At 29.4% G+C, this 23,376-nt stretch overlaps 1 protein-coding gene across 3 annotated transcripts in view; it reads right to left on the bottom strand.

Annotated features, from left to right (window-relative positions):
• The window catches only part of LOC145291414 (uncharacterized), an 879,668-nt gene that overhangs the window by 153,730 nt on the left and 702,562 nt on the right, over positions 1-23,376 (bottom strand). For all 3 annotated transcript variants that reach the window (XR_013869410.1, XM_080137226.1, XM_080137236.1), the window contains one exon: positions 2,520-2,647. Coding sequence is in view for 2 of the 3 variants with exons in the window: in XM_080137226.1 (XP_079993352.1) it covers positions 2,520-2,647 (128 nt within the window). In the remaining variant the exon portion in view is untranslated. The remainder of the gene's footprint in view (positions 1-2,519; positions 2,648-23,376) is intronic.

The following is a 23,376-nucleotide window of genomic DNA, read 5'->3' as shown; positions in this document are numbered from 1 at the left end:
AAGTAAATAACAATTACATTTTCATAAAAATAAAACCTATATTATCCATTCCAATATGTAGCATTTTTGTTCCAGATCTCATAAAATCAGTATAATTGCTTTTAAATTATAGTGTAGTCATACACACATTTAATATATAAACTGAAGTTATTCTATTTCTCGATTTTGTCATCCATAGCATTGAATCGAATAAATCGATAATCAATTCTGCCTAGCCAATTTATCTTCTTCCATTACCATGGTTTTACAATAAAATAATGCATTACACATGCTAATGCATTATTACATTCATTATTAGTACATATGCTTAAATAATATAATGCTATTATTATTATTATTATTATTATTATTATTATCATCATCATCATCATCATCATTATAATAATAATAATAATAATAATAATAGGAACAGGTACAAAACTATAGAAATTCTCAGGAAAATTGAAACTTTCACTGTCACATCAGCCGACATCACACATATTTCATATACTATATCAAACAAATATTACCTTAAAAACGTGTTCCGGTTTTTTTTCATAAAAATTTAAGTCATTTGATTCTTTTATGAGTTGAAAATAAATATGAATAACCAATTGTGCTCAAAAGCTATTTACCTTTATTCATTACTTTCATTGTTTATTATTGTTTTAATATTCCAATTTCGTATGCAGTGACAAATAAGTTATTGAATGCATTCAAGCTTTTTCTAATGTTAGCACATGTACATTACAAATTATTTAAAAGGTTATTAATTTATCTTGCAGTAAACAAATGAATATTTAATTTTTTTATTATATCTTTGTTCTTAATTTCTAAAATCGTGAATAGTAATGCATTGTACATTAACAGAATAGAAAATTGATATAATAATATTGGATTAATATTATGTCTGTTTTTCTTCTTTCTGTTCTCCATCGTTTTCGTTCTGCTTTCTCCTTTCTTTTACCATATAAATATTCATTGCATACTTGTCTTATCTAAATAGTTCAGTAGCTTGAACGTTGGACTGACACACTAAAGGTCGCAGGTTCAATTTCAATTACTGGCATTTCCTTCTTTTATTTTATTCATTTTTATATTGATCAAATATTTATCGAAATGAAAACTACAATAAATAAAATGAATTTATTAAATCTTCATTGCAAAAGCCCAGAATTAAATATATTTTTAAAATCCTATTTAAAATAACTATTTTTTTAGGAAATCCCCAAATATGCATTTTGACTTATTTGAAAATAATTCAGCTATTTTAATAAATATATATATTTTTTCCCCTATTTTATAAGTTAGGGTGCAGTATCAGTTGTTTGAAAAAAAGTAACCAAAAGCGATCAACAAAATTTAATTACTTATGAGGACGGCTTATGCTGGATTATAAGACAGTTATGTTGTAACTTACTGGGAATCAGTCCCGTGGTAGCATCTTCAACAGGCAGGAATCTCTGGGGAAAAAGATCTTTTTCTTTTTTTTTTTTTACACAGTGATCACCACTTATCAAGGCCCGGAAGTCACTCAGGGATAAGGGTTATTGCAAGTACATTACGTTAGTGTGGAGATTTGATGAAGTGTTTACTTAAGGGGGCGATTCATTAGGAATTTGTTAACGTTGGACTTCAATACATCCAAGTTGTAGTCCGGTGGGAAGCAGGCAGACAGAATAGTCATGGAAATTTCCTCTGATCCTACACATGGAGGAAGAAAGCAAAAATTCTTTTATATGTGGGAGAAAGAAGATTTCATGCTGTAAATGCCTTATAATGTCATAGAAATAGCGACAAAGTAAAGGATGATTAGCAATGTCTTTTTTATGAGAAAGGCTGTAAAGAACAGCAGAAATCATCCCTCACTAGATTGTAAAGTCGATTTCGTACTCTATCTTGATAAAATCTTGATAAAAAAGAGCACATTGAACAGTATCTCCCCTTAGATGTGATACTTGTACTTCCTTTGGACCTATCTAACTCTTATACAGGTAAGAGATTATATAGAAGTTAGATATTTTCTTGAGTGGTAGAATGATTCAATGATTTTTTCAGTAACTTTGCCATTAATCAATTATATTTTAAAAAGGAATAGCATAAAATAAATTGAAATGTTACAGAATAAGATACACCAGAATGCATTGCATCTTATTCATAAACAAGTCAACCATTTAAATTTTTGCTTAATAGTTAACAAAATAATTAATTATTTCGTGAATATTGGAACAGTGGAATTTGGAAACTTTTAAATTTAGCTTTCTAAAATAACAAATTTTTAAAATAACAAAAATTAATAAAGACTGTCGAACAACGATAGAAAGGAGGAGCTAATATCTAATAAATATTAATTTCATTATATTTATTTATAAGATTGAATTAATGTTTTCAAATTTATAAGTTTATAACTTCAGATGACAAAAAAAACTGATAATTATATTTAATAAAAAATAATATGCTTACTTTTCAAAAACCAACATTAAAAAATTTTAAAAAAACTTGCTTTCTTTGATTATGGGATTTCCATATTCAAAACTTACCTTTCACAATGGGATGGATTTTGGATGACCCTCCAATAGCTATCCGGTCAACTGTTTCTTCTAATATTCTATCTCCAATAATATCATTCCCTTCCTTAATATCTAATAAACGCTCATTTTTACCAGCTCTGTAAAAGAAAAGGACAAAAATAGAAATAATGACATTTATTAGTTTTATGACACGTTTATCTCAATGGGCTAACATTTTTAATCTGAATTATTGAAGTGTTATCTGTTTTTTTTTGTTTAAAAAGCTTTGAAGTAAGTATTGAAAGTTCTACTTATTTATATACAGGGTGACCCCTTCCTCTAAATGCCACTCGTTGAATCGTTAATTAAATTCACAATCCTGTCTGCAATTAAATTATATATGTTACAAATAAACTTCACTCCATCCTTGACTTATTCGACAAATTTCATTCATGAATGTTCAACAGTCTTTGTTTTATTACTGATAAAGGATATGTGGGTACAATTTCGTTAGTATCTCATCATTAAGAGAAATGATCCAGAATGAGCTTCACAATCACTGGACCAAAACATCCCAGGTTTTTATCTTTGGAGTTTTTTCAAAGATAATGTCTATCAAAATAATCCCCAAATATTCCTAGAATGAACAGGGCTATCACTACCCAAATTAGGGTAATTTATCAGATCGAGTGACAATTTTGAACTTGTATCCATGCGGGTTTATCACTGAACAGCAAAAAAAAAAAAAAAATGTTGGATGTTCCTGATCAAAACTTGGTGGATGAGTACGGTATAAACTAAAATGTATTTATTCATAATATGGTTTGATTTCTAAAAGGATTGTAAATTTTATTGATGATTTCATTGGTGGTATTTGGGATGGGGGCATTCTGAACATTGTATAAGCATTGTTAACAAGTTTTTAAACATCATAATAAGAAACATTTTTCTAAATGTTTAGAGAGCTAATTTAATTTTTCTTCCTATTGTAAAAGATCTCAGTAAAATAAAGAATACATTATATCAGTAAATAACATATATATCATAGAATATACTGATTTTTATAATATTGTAGTTAAATCAACTTCTTTTAATTACTGATAATGGTACAATTGGATATTGCTATCAAAATTAATTAGTCCTAAAATATTCGATCAAGATGTACTTAAAAATAATAACTTTTATAATTGTGTGTGTGAACAAAGAATCTAGGTAAAAAAGTAACAGGAAAAAACAGTGCAATACTATCATTGTTTCTGCATATTTTTGATATGAGATAAGAATCAAGTTCTCATTTTAAAGATTAATATTAGATATGAACTGTTGTACCATTCTCTAATGATTCGGTACTCCAAACAAAACCGGATGTTTGCTTTTTCAACAACCCAACTCGTGTAATCGAAATCAGTAAAGTTTCATTCTTTCTACACATAGCATCACTTCAGTTAACCAATTAGTCTTAATCAAAATGCTGTTTCAGCAGAATCTGACCAAGCAATATATAAAGAGTGTTATTCAGTTGCTCAATCGAGGACCACTCTCTGTTACAAAATAAAATCCTAATCTTAATAATTGACTTATATATTTTGTTTGATTACTTTTCTGTGATCAAGATATTTATTTGATTTTATTAATTGCCTACCATTCAGACCCTGTGGAACTTTCACAGAAGCTTTCTTCATTTCTGTATAGTTAATGATAATATTTCTCTTAAAATAACAGTATAAATATATAAATGTATATCAAGTTTAATAATTTTAAGAATGTATTGTTTCTTCTATTTTCCGATAAACATCTATACATACAATAGTGTGGGTGTTATTTTGTGTGTCCCGCTTATATCTTTTTTCTTCCGAGTGACTGTCGTTTAATTGTTATGATCTACCATTTCTTGTAGTATAGGGTGCGGCAGAAATATCTCTCACATTTTGACATGCGATCTTCCCAGTTGCACTCGTGCAGTTTCTTAGCAATCATTAATTTCTCTGGATGGAACCGCATATCAGTGTATAGAAGTCTTCTGACTGTTCGATCAGACAATCCCAAGTCCAAAGCATATTTGTGAGTTGAATGTGTAGATTACCGAGTAACAGAATGTCGAATATTGTCTGGTGTTCGAGCGTTTCGAGGCTTTTCAGGTGGCTTTCTTTTAAATATCGAAGCTCTGAAATTTGCAACCTATAGCTGTATGGCTTTTCTATCTGGCCCAGCATTATACCGTCCTAACATGTAATGAACTCGGAAAGCTCTCTGAGTTGCAGTTACAGATTCACCATTCTTCAAAAACATTTCTACAGTAAAAGCACGATGTGCACCAATCCAAACCATATTGTTTGATCAGGGTATCTGAAAACAACATGGCAAGTTATTAACTAAATGAAAACATCATTGGTACTTGCTTAAGTTCATTAGCAACATATAGTTAAAAGTTTACAATGTGGGAAGTATTGCTGTCGCACCCTGTAAATAATTTTACCAAGAATTCTTCATAAGTTTTGGTTTCGGTTTCGATTATAGTTGAAGGAACTCAAGTTGTTTTTTTTTTAATTTATTTTACATATATATATATATATATATATATATATATATATATATATATATATATATATATATATATATATATATATTCTCATAAGTTTTGGTTTCGGTTTCAATTCAAGCTGATGCACTCAAGTAATAAAGATATATATTTTATTTTTGAAATCACAACTTTATGATATATAAGAATCGATAGTAAATTGACTTTAATAATATATACTAAATATGCATAAATTCAATATCATATTTAAGCATATTTTACGACCGGGCTACGCCGGGCATCCCTGCTAGCTGTTATGATTGTCAGTTAAATATTACTTCTTTAATCTTTTTGAAGGTTGTAACAAATTAAATCTTTTTAAAACAATAAATATTCTCTTTCATTTTATCATAACAATATTATATAACTAAATATTATTTAAATAATTAAAACGAATATAACTTTTTTAACCTATATATTTAAAATTTTAACAGTTCGATATGTATTCAAATCACAATGAACTAAAAAGAATGTAAATCTATGTTTTGGAAATGGGTTAAGTTATGAAATGACAGAATTCGATTTTAGAACAAATCACCCTAAAATAAGTGAACTATTTACCTTAGCACTTGACACCATTTCATTTACAATTATTTATTCTTGCATTTCACCTTTGACAACCGGACGATCTGAATGTTTTCATCCGTCTTTTTTTTTAATTTTCTTATTTTTTTGTTGCTTTTGCTGGGGATGCCAGATATTCACCCACTATTTCAGAGACTCCAATCTAGAGATCTTTCTAAGATTCTAACTTTCCCTTATGTAAAATGTTATATATACATGAAAACGCGAGTGAGTGTATTATTATACAGATGGTACTGAAATAAGTTATGACAAATTTTCTTTCCTTGTTAATATTGTAACTTTTTCTTTAACCCTATAAATTAATTGTGATTTTTTCCTGTTACCTTTTCCTAGCAAAAATTAAGACATTTTTTGTGACATTTTAGTGTGACTTTATTATTGACCATGGTATTCATGAAAAACTATTATCTGTCATTAAATGCAAAATTTATTTAGAATACATCATATATTTTTATTAAAACAAAAATATTTATAAAAAACAATATATAGTCATACTCATTAAATGTCATACTATCGTACTAAGTATTGTAGGAAACATGATCAGTAGTTTTGTAAAAGTACTAGTTGAACAACATCTTAATATCTAAATAATAAAGGAGGTTTCACATTTTATTTTGATTTATTAATGAACTGATAAGACTCTTTAACAAAATGCTTTTCGTTCTATTTATACATAATTGTTAGGTCAGAAGCATCACTTTTTTAGGTATATTTTTGCTTTTGACAAAAAAGTGGTCCTGGTGAGAAAATGAGTAAATTGTTCTACCTATGGAATTAAAATTAAAAATGAGATTATACCTCTTTTTGACTCAACTCTTAAGGCTGGTGAACGTCTTCGATCAGCTCTCAGTCTGAATATGGCTTTTGAAAACCCTAATGGTTTTGTCTGTTAGGTTATTTTTCTGATAGAGTTATCTAACTCTCAAACTTAGTTTGAGTCATGTGAAACTTCTGATGAAATTTATGTGGGAATAAGATTTGCACATACTACTTATTGTCTCTGCAATATGTGTTTTCTTATTGTGATAGGAACGACTGTACACATTGCTTATGACTCATTTCTTGGTTATTTCTGTATGCATTCATTGTGTACTATTTTAATGTTTGTTTTCATCAGTAAGCTAATAAATTAAAAGTTACATGATAACAATCTATATCCCCATTTATCTTATTCTCTTCACATCGATAAAGAATGTCGGATGCTAAGAAAATTTTAAAGCCCCAGCATCTAGTAATGAAAATCTATACTCCTATAAATTCGTTTTTCTTTTGTGTGTATTGATATTCATATTAAAACCCCTCTTTTCTGTTATTTAAAAAGAAAATACAATTTTCTTATATATGGGTTGTGGAATCGCATTTACTAGCAAAAGATCTAGCTAATTTGCATATTCTTTTAAAAATTCATTTTAATTAATTCCCTATTAGTTGCTTCGGTTTTCTAATGGGATAATCATTTTTAGTTAACTATTACGTGTAATTATATTCATGTAGATATTCTACATGATTTATACTTGCATAATATTTGCATAAAAAGTTTATAGTAAACACAAAATTGTTTCCATATATATTTATGTATACGTATATATTTTTGTTTAACAAATTTTGCCTACCTAACACCTCCTAGAGTTTTTGGTTTACAGACATGAAACTTCATATATAAGGTATTTGAATCCATGCGAAACTTTATATTTTGGTTTTAGCCCGGAAAAATCGGTGCAAAAGTGTGAAAATGAAAAAAAGAAATTTGCCAGGTGAAGGTCGAATGCCGGCATTACGAATGCATAACGTTTCATGTTTTAATTTTTAGCCTTGCAGTAAACATGTTTTCGTAACCCAGTCATTGACGGCGGAGGCAAAATAAATCGTGAGCGGAACGTTTTTGTTTCGATTCTCGGTGGTGGCACATGAGTCTTTTTTTTTATACTTTTTAAATCATTACTATATATTGCATCCAATCTATCTATATATCTATCTATCTCTCTGTATCTCTCTTTCTATCTCTCTCTCTCTCTCTCTCTCTCTCTATATATATATATATATATATATATATATATATATATATATATATAAAAGTGAAAATTTCTGTGTCTTTTTTCTATGGTAGTTAAGGAAGACTATTATACAGAAAGGCATTACTCTACATATTCACACTTTTTAATATATACATAATATGCACATAACCTTATGAACAGTACATAGGGACCGAGCAAAGCCGGACGGAACTGCTAGTGTGAAATAAAAGTTGAAATATCAAATATTTCAACATTAGATAATGTATGTTTAGAATTCTCATAGAGGAAAATCATAATTATTTTTCAATTATTACTCCAAGAATATGAACGTTTCAGTTCCAATCTTAAATATCTAATTAAATCCACTGCAACAGGCCTTTTCATAACAAATCAGATGTATTTATTGCATGATTAGCAAATTTAATTAGTCTTTTCTTTATAGTGATTGCCACAAACTATTTTGAATTATTTAAATAATAATATCTCTCGGTAATGTTTCTATTTGTATATTTATTTCGTTATCTTGCAAACATTATCATCTAGTGCAATGAGTTAAATATTTTAGAATTATGTTAATGCTATCTTTTTGCTTCTAAAGATAAACACTGGGAAAAACGTTGTTTGCTACCAAACTCTAGTTGATTTTCTATAGATTTTATCGTGTATGTTTTATTTATGAATCTGTTTGTTAAGTTAACTTGCTAGTTAGTTCTTTTTCTACAAAACCCTCTTCAGAAATTGTTTTGTTAATATTAATCTTAATACTCTTACTAGCACGATATAAATAAGAGCTTTAAGTTTACATTATAAGTAGATTCTACATTAATATAAAGCAGCCCGAATTCTTTTTCAGCTTTATCAATTCATATAAATTTTAAATTTAGTCTAAATTTTATAGATCCAATATGAGTATTCTTTTGATTATGGAGATCAAATACATTCACTTTGCTCAAGTGTCTATTAAAAATAATTATCAAAACCTGTTGAAAAACAAAGAATAAAAAACTAAAATACTGTGCATAATTAGTTTGTGTGCTAAAAGTGTGAGACAATAAAGATGGATGAAAACTCAATTCTGAGATTGTTTTAAAGTGTTATTACTTCAATTATACCATTGAAGCACAGGAAATAACTGAGAGATGGTGTAAGTTCAAAGAACTTTTGCTATTGGTAATTGGTAGAGCATTACCACTGTTAAGGGAAGAGTCTATCAGACATGTGTACGCAGTGTGATATATGGAAGTGAAGCCGGATCAGTGAAAATTGAGGATATACGTTGCATGGAGAGAAATAATATGAGAATAATACAATGAATGTGCAATGTGAATCTTTAGGCAGGTGTCATGAGAAAATTAAATCTGGACATTATATGGAAATGTGCATATAATAGGAAACTTCATTGGTATGATCACATTGAAAGTATGTATGAAAATTTTTGTATTAGTAGATATAGGACAATTTAGGTTGCAGAGTCAGTTTACAGGGGAAGGCTAAAGAAAACAGAAGTTATAAGGATGATGAACATTTAAAAAGAATAAGAAATAAAGACCTGGCCAAAGGGACGTTAGTTTGGAAGTAAATTTAGTAAAAGGCATGCAACACATTAAATCGAGTATGATAATGAATATGAAGATGAAACAAAATTTCAGAAAATTGACGATTAAATTCTACTTCCAAAATATTTTTATATATGCATATTCACCTCAAACAAGGAAAATTACCACGGAGATGTAAATAGCTACTGTGAATTAAGAACCATGCCGGCAGAGATTCTCTCGGTAGCGAATTGGACTATGAAATATCTTTTCACATTACATTTAAATTTTACATATTTATCTAGTTGGGAAAACAGGAAACAGACAATGGAATTCCAAAATCTAATGGTCTAAGAGAAGAACCTATCAGAGTAGAAAGCTCTTAAGAATCAGGGGACTTTTAGTTTAAAAGCATGGGATTTTTCTGTTTATTGGATTAGTCGGTTTGTTGGAGCACATTCTAGTACTTGTGAAATGGGCACAGGGTTGCAGCATTGTGGCGATGAGACAGGGGTTGGAGTTTAGTTGACAATGCATGACCTATTAAATTAGTGAGGTTTAAATCCTGTTTAATAGGGATAAACTAGTACAGGTCGATATGTGGCAACAATATCCCATGCATAGGTAAATGATGGTTTTATAGATATATAAGACACTATCAGAGGTGAGCATTTTTCTTGCACAATAGAGAGGGACCACCATCTTTGTGGCAGCCTTGGCAATGTCTTCTGTGTATTTATTCCAATTTATGTTACCTATGAATGTACAGCTGAGGAGTTTGAATAATGACCTCTCATCCAGAGTGTTATTATCTATGTATTTTAAAGGTTCATTGTAGTTGCTGAAGAAAAGGAGCAATATCTTAGTAGCATTAAATGTTACCATCCATTTATAGCCCCATTCCACAACGCTGGAAGTCATTTCCTAAGATTTCAAACATCATCTAGGATATTTGCACATTCATTTTTCTCACATTTCTGGTATAAACCATGGTGTCATCAGCAAATATACCCACCTCAGACAAAATTTTATCATAGAGGTAGTTTATGAATATTAGGAACAATAAAGAGTTTCAAGGATTAATCCTGGAGCACACCCACATTTATGTCATGTTCCTTGGATGTACGACCATCGAGGACAACCTGAACTTTTCTGCTATATAAAAAGGATCTATATAGATATATTCATTATAATATTAATTATATATATTAATTATTCGTTCAGTAATATCGTACAATTTCATTTTTATTAGAAAACCTTTATAACAAGTCTTGTTAAATGCTTTGGATGTATCAAAGCCTACCACTCTAGCTTCCTCTGAATTGTCCAGTGCATGGTATATGCATTCAGAGATAATCGGTAGGAAATCTGCAGTTAAAAGGGTTTATCCAAATCTATAATGTCAATCAGAAATCATATTGGATCTATAAAAAGTTTAGCACTTACACGGTGGTGGAATAGCGCTTGATTATTTAAAAACTTAAACATTTCAGCAAAGTGAAGAAAAAACTAATGGTGTGATAATTAAGCACGTCGCTTCTTTCACCAAATATTTTGAATACTGATACCCCATAGGCAATTTTCTGTCTATCACGGTAGTAAGATTCGGCAAGGCATTTAGTATAGTTTGGAAAGTACTGGGACTAGCTCAGCAGAACATTTTTTTATTAGTATAGCAGGGATAAGATCAAGTCCACACGTGTTGAAGATTTTTAGGGTTTTTATGATATTACAGACAAGAGAAGAGGTGATTATAAGATCACTGAGTGTGGCTTCTGTCCACAAAGGGAAATTTGGGAGGAAGTTGCTTGTGACCTTTAAAGTGGAGTTAGAGGTGAATTGCAAGCAGTCCAACCTTCTCAGTTGTCATGCAAGCGATATTATGGTGGTTGGATTGTGGGGAAATTTTTTATTGCTTGTTATTCACTACATTATAATAATTTTTTTAAGAAAATGCGAGTTCCTAATGTCTGTGATTTGATGAGTTTTCTGGTAATTTCGATATATTTTCTTTTGGCTGTGTCTATTTCACTCGTACAATGAATTTTAGCTTCAATAAATTTTTGCCTATTTGTATCTAATTTATGACAACTGAATTAGTGGAATGCTTTTTGCTTTTGTGCAATATATAATATTACATGAAGGCTAAATAAGTAAAAACTAAAATATGAAGTAAGAATTAAGAAAAAATCACTATTAAATTCTACTTTAAAAATTTATCTGATATTATATGAGACTTAAGAAGAGCCAAATAAGATAAAACTAAAATATTATATATGGAACAAGATTTAACAAAAACAATGATTAAATACTGCTTTAAAATTTAATATAATATCATATGAAAACTGATGTAGGCAAAGATGTAAAAGTAAAACCGTGTACATGAAGCCAAATTTAAAGAAAATTCTATATCAAATTCTTATTAAAAATTGTCATCTGATATTGCATGAAACTTGAGGAAGGTTAAATAAAAGAAAAAAATGTGCTTGAAGCAAGATTTAACAAAAAAAAATAATTAAATTCCACTTAAAAAAAACATTACACTGCATGTCAAATTTTGAACAAGATAACATTTTTTTACCAGTTTCAGAAACTTACTGGTAGTTTCGTATCAAAAGTTTCAGAAATGTTGACAATGCTGAGCTGCGCATACTGTGAAATTTTCGTACTGTTCTGCGCAGTGTAAACAACTTGCCATCGTAATTGCTGAATCCACGGTATTTGTAGTGTGTCAAATTATTAACAAGGCAGTTTGTTTCGTCAATAAAATGGGTCCTAAAGGGGATTTGAGTAGTTTTGGAAAGAGTACTATTACAGAACAGTTAGCAAAAGGTAAAACTACCCTCGAAATATCGAAAATGATAGGAAGGTACCATCAAACTGTGAAGAATTTTGTCAAGGACTCTACCAAGGTACATAAGAGAGCTGATAAAGGTAAATCTAGAGTTGTTTCACGCCGTTCTCTACTCCAAATTAAACGTGAAATTGTTAAGAACCCTGGGCAGACAAGTCGAGAAGTCTTTGACTAAGCCGGATTGAAGAATGCCTCAAAAAGTACTTGATGTCGCCTTCTGAAAGAAGTGGCAAAATCTGTTAAGCCTGTGACAAAGCCTCCATTAAAGCAACATCACATACAAAACCGATTGAAATGGGCAGAGGACAACATGAAAACGGATTTTTCCAAAGTTTTGTTCACGGATGAAGTGCGTGTCACTCGTGATGATGCAGATGGCTGGAGCAATGGATGGGTTCTAGATAAACGACATTGTCATCAGCGTTTAAGGTGCAAACAAGGTGGTGGAGGGATAATGATTTGGGATGGGATTATAAGAGGTACTTTAGTTGGCCCATGGAGAGTCCCAGAAGGCGTAAAAATGACGTCAAATGCTTACATAGCTCTTCTGAAGGAGCACTTTGATCCATGGCGGGAGAAGCAAAAATTGACGTTCAGAAGAACCATTATTTTTATGCAGAATAATGCTCCCTTGCATGCAACAAACACAAGTAAAGAGTATTTGCAACACAGGGGTTCTCTGAGCTACGGAAGATGGAGTGGCCTGTGAATTCACTAGATTTGAACCCAATTGAGAATCTTTGGAGCATCATGAAATGACACCTCTATGTAAGTGGACGCCAAATTTAAGAGCTAAGATGAGTTGTGGGATGCTCCCCAAGAGATATCGCGAGAAATAACTGTTGACGAAATCACAAATTTGACTAATTCTGTTGATCAACGTCTTTTACAAGTCATTCATAAAAAAGGATCGCATATGCCCTACTAATTATGTCAATGTAGAAATTGCTATGTAGTTATTGTGTTCTAAGCATTTTTACTAGTTCATTTAATGTTTGAAAATTATTTCAATAAACAAGTTATGGGTATATTGTGTTTTTTTCTCAACCTCGTTAATAACTTGACACACTGAAATTAACAGATATTCCTATCTTTTGTCATAGTTTCGCTAATACTGTTTTAAATACTTTTATTTTCTGACTGGAGTAGCTGAATAGTATTGTAAACACTTTCTCAAAGTTTCATGGATTTTTATTCACCCGTTCCTTAAATATTTAAAAAATGTAAACTCATTAATAATTTGATATGCAGTGTATATATTATATGAAACCTGATTAATGCTAAAAAATCGCATGTGCATGAATAAAGAATTCAGAAAAATACACGATTAAATTCCACTTAAATAGTTCTCATCTGTTAATACATGAATCCTAAAAGAAACAAAATAATAGAAAACTAAATACAGTGCATGGAGCATGATTTAACAAAATATAATGATTAAATTCTAGTTAAAAAGGTTATCATATAATATTATATGAAATAGAAAGTCAAACATTGTGCATGAAGCTAGATTTAACAAAAAAAAATGATGATTATATCTAATTAAAATGTTATCTGATATTATGAGACCTGATTAAGACCAAAGAATGGAAACGTAAAACGTTGTTCAGGAAACGAAAATAAAGCAAAATTCACGATTAATTTCTATTTAAAATGTAATCATTTGATATTACATGAAACCTGACGAATGCCAAATACTCGAAAATTAAAATACTGTGCATGTAACAAAATTAAAAAAAAAAATAATGATTAAATTCTACTTATAAATGTTACTATAAAATATTATATGAAACCTGATGAAGACTAAAACAGAGAAAATTAAATAACTGCATAAAACAAGAAATAAGAAAAATACAAAATTCATTTCTATTTAAAAAGTTATCATATGGTAGTACATGAAAATTGAAGACGGCCAAATAAAAAGAAACGAAAATACCCTGCATGGAGCATGGTTTGAGACAAAATAATGATTAAATTCCTAATTTGCAAGATTTCCTCATGTATTTTTCAGTTCAGTCTATCGCAAATCAGCATTTACTTGTCATTACTAGGGCTGTGACAACAGCATATTCTTTTCATTGTTTTGACTCTTGAGTATATATCCGTTAATATCTTATATGTTTTTATATAGACGGATGTGGTTCTCGGTTGATTAAGTGTGTCTGTGTCGGATATATACCCGAGAGTCAAAAGAATGAAAATAATATTCTGTTGTCACAGCCCTAGTCATTACACACATTGGAATCTTTTTGTCAGACAAAACAAAAATTCAATTAAGACCCTTATCTATAGGGCACTAATGATTTGTTTGAAGACCAGTTTGAATGATGAAATTAAATTTATTACAAACACCTCTGCAAAAATGGCTATCCTCTAGACATTGTTGAATCTACAATAAAAAAAATAAAGTTTCTAACTTTTACAAATTAAAGTAGCTTCAGTTGACAAATGTCCTATTTACGTCTTCGTAATATAAACAATAGATTTGCCAAACCAATCTCGCTGTCTGTACAACAATGTTATTTTGCATCAGATGCACGTGTTGTTTTTCCCACTAGACCCATTTTGTCTCCAATTAGAAAAGATGTTCTCACTTCCCACTACAGTAATTCTGTTGTTTATTTATTTAAATTTAGTTGTAGTTCACTATGTTGGGTGGGCGTCGCAAGAATTGAACATCCAGATCAAATAGCACATTCCATCATAAATTCGACATGCAAATTATTTACCATCTTATGTTTTGAATAATACCTACAGTTCTACCATCGCCGAGCACTTTATAAATATACGTTGTTGTGCCTCTAAGTTCAGTGTCGATTTATTCTCAACTTTGTGCAAGTCACATTCACTCTTTTATTTGAACGTCTTAAAACCTATTTACATTAAGTTTTTGAGACCTTCTCTTTGTAAACAAAAAGAAAATCTCTTACAATTAATATGGTTTATATTTGATTTTTTGCGCGTTACTTTTTCTTCCTCTCTCGTCATATTCTTCATATTTAATATTTTTTAATAATTTAGCTTCGTTAACTGAGGTTTGAAACCGGATAGCTAGTCTCTTCATAGTGTTTTAAATTCTGTATCCCCAAATATTATTCAAATCTACTTGAAAAGGTTAAGATAATATTACACAAGACCTTATAAAAGCTAAAAATGGAAAAGTAATAAGAATGCATGAAGCAAGAATTAAAAAAAAACACCAATACGTTCTACTTAAAATATTATCATCTGATATTACATAAAACCTGAGCAGGGCAAAATCAAAGAAAACAAAAATACTGTGCATGAAGCAAGATTAAACAAGAATAATGATTAAATTCTACTTGAAAAGATTATCATATTACATGAGACCCGTTGAAGACTAAATGATGGGAAAGTAAAACATTGTGAATGAAGCACGATTCAACAAAAATAATGATTAAAGTTTACTTAAATGTTTACCACATAACATTATGTAAAACCATATTGAAGTCTAAAAATTCTAAATGTAACATGTGTTTATGAAGCAAGAATTAAGAAAAATACCTGTTTAATTTTGCTTAAAAAATTCTCATCTAATATTACATGAAACATAAGAAAAGACAAATAACATAAAAATAAAATAATATGCATGAAGCATGATTTAACAAAATATAATGATAACATGCTACTTAAAAACATATATAATATATAAAAGCTGATGAATTTAAACAATAGAATAATACAGCACTGTGCATGAAGCAAGAATTAAGAAAAGTACATGATTAAATCCTATTTAAAAAGTTATCTGATATCATATTAGACCTAATGAAGGCTAAAGATTTTAAAATTAAAACAATGTGCATGAAGTGAGATTAAACAAAACATGATGATTAAATTCTATTTTAAAATGTCATCATATAATATGAAATCCGTGGAAGGCAACATATACTGTGATCAAACAAGATTGAAAAAAAGTAAAACATTGTGCATGAATTAAAACTTAACAAAAATAATTATTACATTCTACTTCAAAAGTAGATATAATATTATATTCAACATGATGGAGGTTAAAAATAGAAAAACTAAAATACTGTGTATGAAGTTAGATGCAACAAAAATGATGATTAAATTCTACTTTAAAAAGGTTATCACGTATATATGAAGGCTAAACAATGGAAAAGTAAAACATTGTGCATGAAGCTTGATTAAACAAAACTCAAAATACATTTACTTTACTTTAGATTTACTATATATTATATGAAATCTGATGATAGTTAAATACTATGCATAAAGTAAGAATCAAGAAAAATCCATTAATCATATATATCTTTAAAGAGTTATCTGGTATTAAATGAAACATCAGAAAGTTCAAATAAGAGAAAAAGAAAATACTGTGTATGAAATAATATTCAACAAAATATGATGATCAAACTTTACTTAAAATTATTAGATAATGTTTCATGCGATCTGATGGATGCTAAATAATTTATAGTAAAACACTATACATGAATTAAAAAATATACTGATTAATTTTTATTTAAAAGCTACCTTCTAACATTATAGTAATCACAAGAAAGGTAAAAAAAATGTAAAACTAAAATACCGTGCAAAAAGCAAGATATAAGAAACAATATGATTATATTTCATTTTAAAAATTATATAATGTTGCATGAAACGTGATGAAAGCCTACAGAAAGGAGAACAAAAATACTGTGCATGAATCAAGATGAAACCACATTTCATAGTTTAATTCGACTTAAAACATGACACAAAATGCTAATGAATGGCTAATGAATGAGCATCTAAAACGCTGTGCTTTGAGCAAGACCCAAGAAACAAATCATGACTATATTCGACTTAAAAACGATATCTAATATTACATGAAACCTTATTGAGACTAAGAATAGAAAACTTAAATACCGTATCTGAGAAAATATTTTTAAAAATTTTATGGGAATCTGTGATAATATTTCAGAAAAAAGATGATATCAAATGTAATCAGTATAATAAACAAATTGTTAGAAAACCATCTTGAAGAAACGTTAGTGAAAAAATACAAGCATATATTGTAAAAAGAAATACAGATGTATAATTAAAACTTTTATTATATTAACAGAAAGCAACAAGCTAAAAACCAAGATTTATGAAATCAACGGTTAACAATTAATTATTAATTATTTATCATAAAATAATTCGACCTCAATGATTTTATATAAGTAAAAATTTAGTAGTAAACGGCGTAGTATATAAATGTTATATTATAATAAAGCTATATACTGCTAAAACTCTGAGAACGTTATCATCTTTTCACGGTTCACATTCCATTTATAAATATTTTACATGATAAGAGGAATGACAAATAACATTAATAAAAGAATGATAAAAGTGGTGAGACAATGTAAATAATGGAACTCTCTTTCGTTTGCCTGTTTCCCACCTGACTTCAACTTGGATGTCTTCAAGTCCAACATAAACAAATTCCTGAAAAACCGCCCCGTTGAGTAAGACACTCTATCAAATCTCTAATACTAATGATTACTACAATACTATCTCATTGATTACTGTACACGCAATAACCCTTATCCTTAAGTGGCCCCCGGGCCTTGATAAGTGGTGACCTTCATGTAAAAAAAATAAAATAAAATAATTAAAAAGAAAACAGAATGTAAGGAAAGACATAGAAAAGAAAGAGAGAAATGAGATGAAAATAGAGGGGATCTATTATACCATCACAATGTATTCTGAATTCCTTTGGTTTTGTGAAAATTAAACTTGTCGAAAAGTCGGTGTCTATTGATTATTTTAGTTGTGTAAAAACAGTGAGACTGTTAAATCCGTCTAACATTTAAATTTCTTTTTTATCTATCTATCTATCTATCTATCTATCTATCTATCTATTCATTGTAAAATATACCAATATTGACTCAACAGGTCACAGGTAGTCAAGTAATAAATAAAATTGCCCATTGACCAAGCTTTTTATAAAACTTAGAAAATGCTAGAACAAATAAAACCGAGTTGGAGATGCAACACGCTTTTTCAATTATTTTTAACATATTGTAAAAACTATTATAGGTGTAAATGTTCAAATAATAATCCAAAATATTAAACTATCTCTATCTGTACTATTTTATAAAAGGAACTTTGCTACTGTGTGTGTGTGTGTGTGTGTGTGTGTGTGTGTGTGTGTGTGTGTGTGTGTGTGTGTGTGTGTGTGGGAGAGAGAGAGAGAGAGAGAGAGAGAGAGAGAGAGAGTTACATATGGACTCCGAAACGGCTATGCCAAGTTTTATGAAATTTCACACAAATGTACTTTATGCATTTGGCAGTGTTCTTAGATAGTTTTTTTTATTGGAATGTCTTCAATAAATATCGATAATCCGATGAAAGAAGTAACTGACGAATTTTGACTAAAGTTAACGCCTTACTAAGCCTAACATCACAAGTGTATTTGAGAATTTTTATTACCATACAAGCCAAAAGGGCCGACATATAAAATCAACAGTAAGTTTTTTATATGGCTGGAGTGAGTTCGAAATGAATGTTTCTATTTAAGACACAATTAAACTATGATGCTTTACTTTTTCATTTTAAACTTAAATTCAAGCCATTATCATTGCACTAGCAGAAAGGACAAGCATATAAAATCAACAGTAGGTTCTTTGATATAACAAGGAGACCTTTCGAAATGAATGTTTTTATTTAGAGCACAATTGAATCATAATACTTGACTTTTGCATTTGAAACTTTAATTCAAGCCATTATACATAAAAATAATTTTATAAAATTAACTATAGGTTCCCTACAGTGCAATGTAGACTACAATGTATTGTGAACAAAGTCACTGCGGGAGGCATGTGAAGCTTCCTTCTGGTGCACCGTGATGGGTCCCCAACTAGAGCAGGCAATCCATCGATTTGATTGAAAAATGGGCGATTTCAGAGATTTTGATGATAATAAAAAACATGGGAGTGTGAAACATTTGTTGATGATCATTCAATCCCAGGCAACGTTGGGTCTTCCTGCTAGTTATTTAAATAAAAAAAAGTTATTGTTTTCATTATTTTAAATATATTTTTGGAAATTCTTAAAGTTAGTATCTTAGGTAAAAGTCAACTTGAAAGATGCTCAGGCATATAATAGTAGTTATTGATAATACATAGGGATTTATTTGAACATCTCTCAAAGGAAGAAAAAATAAAAATAATTTAGAAAAAGTGTTCTCAAGTGCAATAACAGAAGTATTTTCTGTTCATTTAAGTAAAAAGTAAGCAACTTGAAAATAAGATTGATTTAAAATATAAAAAGTTATGAATGTAAAATGTAAGATAGATGGTGAGAAAATATTTGAACTTATCCGTTTATTTAATCTACAGTAGTAAATTGTTATCATTATGTCAGTCACGTGAATTTATAATACTTTTATAACATAATATTTGTACTGTCATTAATAATTTATATGGTTGGAAAAAAATATTTTGCATTCTCTTTAAAAACTGATAATAGATGACAGAAGTGGAGCTACTTCTGTATTCGTCAATACCTCGCTTTTTAAAAAAGTAAAAAACTGACGAAACAAAAGGAAGTAACTTTGTATTGACGAATACAGAATTATTTCCATTTTTTCTTCAGATGATGTCATTATAAAATTGTTCTGATGAGAAAAAATAATTTCTCAAGTAAATTAATTCGAATTATTTTTTTTCTAAGAACAAGTACTAACAATTGACAAAAATAACTGAAAAAAAAGCAGAATCAAACATTGATTTTGTAGGACAAAACTATCGATTGCAATATTTTCGAATACTACTGATTCTACTTGAATATATAGATATAACATAACTTAACATCTTTACCCGGTCGTGACTAATGAATTAAGAACAATTTACTCCTGTGGATTAAATAAGTGGTTCAGTATGAGATTTCGTATATGTGGGCGAGTTCGATATAAAGATATGTTAGGCATAACGATTTAAAAGTTTGCCTAAAAGTTTCCTTTAAGATTTAAAAGTTTGACTAAAAGTTTCCCAAGTTCAAAAAAAAATAATTGTTTATAATTTTATACGAAAAACTAAAACAAAAAAAGTTTCTGACTAAAAATAATATAATTATTACTGCTCTCAAAACTAATCTAAAAAAACAATCAAATTTTTTCATCTCCTATATAATAAAATGACTACAGAAATTCCACTCTAGTTCAAAGTACCGTAGGTTTGCAACAACAGATGCCACATACAAATACAATACATTTAGCCTAATCGCCACTATCTTATGTAGCTTTCGACCACCATTTTATACACAATCAGTCATGATAATAAAATGCTACTTTGGATCCGACGAGCAACACCGTCACAATCGCAACATCTTTAGTGGAAGGAGTCACTATTTTTCTCTCTAAATATTTAGTCCTATCAGCACTACCAGTTGTCACTGGAATTTATTCTACATGTTCCACAGATACTGTGATTACACCGACCATAACTGATTCCTAGATACATAGGGATAACATAATCTTTCCGATTCATAAATAATAAAACAAATTCCATCTATTCTGATTGGCTTAATTCTGAAAATTCTCATATTCTGGAATCCAGTTATTCACCTCATAAACGACCGCTTATGAACATTACAATATGGCCTGGCTAGAATACATGTTTTGGCTCAGAGCCAAGTTCATTTAATGCATAGTTCATTATAGACATATAAGATGGAAAAATACAAGAGAGTGAGAATCTTTAAACGAACGTTAAATAACCCATTTACTTTCTTTCTTTTACAAAGTTTAAAATAGGCTATCCACTATGAAATTCTACTTCATCATTGGCAGCATCTACGATAGCGACGACAACAAAGTCTTCATCAAAACATCGAAAAGATTGAGATATTTTACCATTATACACATTGCATGTACATTGGTGATGTTTCAAAACAACGAATTACATATGCATTTATATATTGAAGATTTTAGCTTCCAAATATTTGCGACTTTTATATTCAAATTTTTCCTAATAACATAAAAAAAATAATGCCACCATCTTCGTCGATGACAATGACGACACCTTTGTCAAAGCATCACCAAGGCTGATTTCTTATTTATATATTGAACATTTTAGCTCCCAAATATAATATGGCTTCACTAGGAGACATTTTTTGGCGGAGTCAAGTCCATTTAATGAATTGTCCATTAAAGACATGTAAGACGGAAATATACAAGAGAGTGAATATCATAAAACGAACATTAAATAACCCATTTACTTGTTTTCTTTTACAAAGTTTAAAATAGGCTATCCACTATAAAAATTACTTCATTGTTGTCGGCGGAGTTTTTGTTAAAACATCAACAAGACTGAGTTCTTTTAATATTAAACACACTGCGTGTACATTGGTGATGTTTCAAAACTGCATGTACATTGGTGATGTTTCAAAACAAAAAATTACATATGTATTTATATATTGAAGATTTTAGCTTCCAAATATTTGCGACTTTAATATTCAAATTTTTCCTAATAACATAAAAAAACAATGCCATCATCTTCGTCGCTGACAATGACGACGCCTTTGTCAAAACATCAATAAAGCTGATTTCTTTTAACATTAAACACAATGTGTGCACACTACTAGTGTACTACACTAGTGATGTTTCAAAATATGCATTACATATGTATTTATATATTGAAGAGTTTAGCTCCCAACTATTTGTTACTTTTCTACTAAGATTTTTCCTAATAACATAAAAAAAAACCCGCTGATATCGTCTTCAACGACGACAACGTCTTCATCAAAACATCAACAAAACTGAGTTCTTTTACCTTAAAGCACGCTGTGTTTACATCGGTAATGTTTCAAAACAACGCATTACACATGTGTTCATATATTGAAGAGTTTAGCTCCCAAATATTTCCGAATTTTATATTAAGATTTTTCTAAAAACAAAACAAAACAAAAAAACAATGACAACGTCCTCGTCATAACTAAATTAAAGAGGTTAGCTCCTAAATATTTGCATTTTTTATAATTATGCCGAAAGATAAATACGGAGATTTATTGAATGAAATAAAACAAACTTATTTTGGGCCAGTTAAATTGAAGAGGTTAGCTTCCAAATATTCGCGTTGTTTTATTATGCCAAAAGATAAATACAGAAATTTATTGAACGAAGTAAAACAGACTTATTTGTTGCCAACAATTTTATTTACACTACATATTTCTATTAATAAAATCCCTTAATTTTTTTTTGTTATTGGAACAAATCATGAGAAAATATACTTGATTACTTGGAAGCTAAATTCTTGAATACATAATCACATATGAAATGCGTCGGTCCTTCGCCACAGTAAATTCATTTCGGGCGCCAGTACTCGCTATTATACTGGGCTCCCACTAACAACCTTAGTTTAATTGGGGTGTTTTACAGGTGGAGTGGGGTGTGCATACTTCCATCGTGCAAGGCCTGTACACGGGTCCTGCTAGTAAGGAATAAGTTTAATATTTAACAAATAAAATAATAAAACAAAACGACTAGGGGGTTTCCCCTTTGTAGATGATTATTTTTAGTAACATATATTGACTACATTAATTGTTTCATTACTTTAAACAGTTTAAATGATTTGAAATTTTTGAAATTGTTTTTTTTTAAACAAAAACGAATATTCAATGTTTTGATTTAATTAAGAAAGTCTAAAATAATATATTATATGTCAAATATACTTTAAGGAACCTGGTCTAAATGAATGGTTGAAATCATACAACATATAACAGTATAAGTCTGAGAATATTTAAATTGTGTAAGAATTAAATAAGTCAAAATTATATCAGTTGGTGTTTTATTCCATTCTCATTTAATAGATATATGTTATTACAGGCGTGTGGATTCCGTGAACGAAGGCGTGCCTTACATATTGAAAATAACAACAAACATATTTTATATTGAATTTCTTGCTGCCGTATTGTCATATTATTCTTTTTGGTTTTATCGGTTTAAAGAAAAACATATGAAAATATAAGTAAAATGGCAAATCATTCCTTTTCAAATGTGTCCTCGAATTTATGTGATAGCCCTTTTTGGTCTGTTTGTCAGTTTGTTATGCTTAAGTTTGAAATAACACACATTGAAAGGACATTTCATTATGTGTTCCAGTTACTTAAATATTTTGATAATTCTTATAACCCATTTCCATAAACCTCCTCCCAAAATGTTATCCATAGTGAATAAGTTATTCAATTGTCTTTAAACTTGAAATTATTTTTTCATTAAGAATTAGTAAATATAATTAATATAATATAAAAGTTGATCTTTTATATTTGCTCGATATAAAACGTCTTGTAAGTAAAAAAAAAAAAAAAAAAAAAATAGACCACA

The sequence above is a fragment of the Euprymna scolopes genome, chromosome 2 (genome assembly GCF_053919585.1).
Source record: "Euprymna scolopes isolate OS-2025 chromosome 2, ASM5391958v1, whole genome shotgun sequence".
Taxonomy (NCBI): domain Eukaryota; kingdom Metazoa; phylum Mollusca; class Cephalopoda; order Sepiida; family Sepiolidae; genus Euprymna; species Euprymna scolopes.
This window is presented reverse-complemented; position numbering and strand designations above follow the sequence as displayed.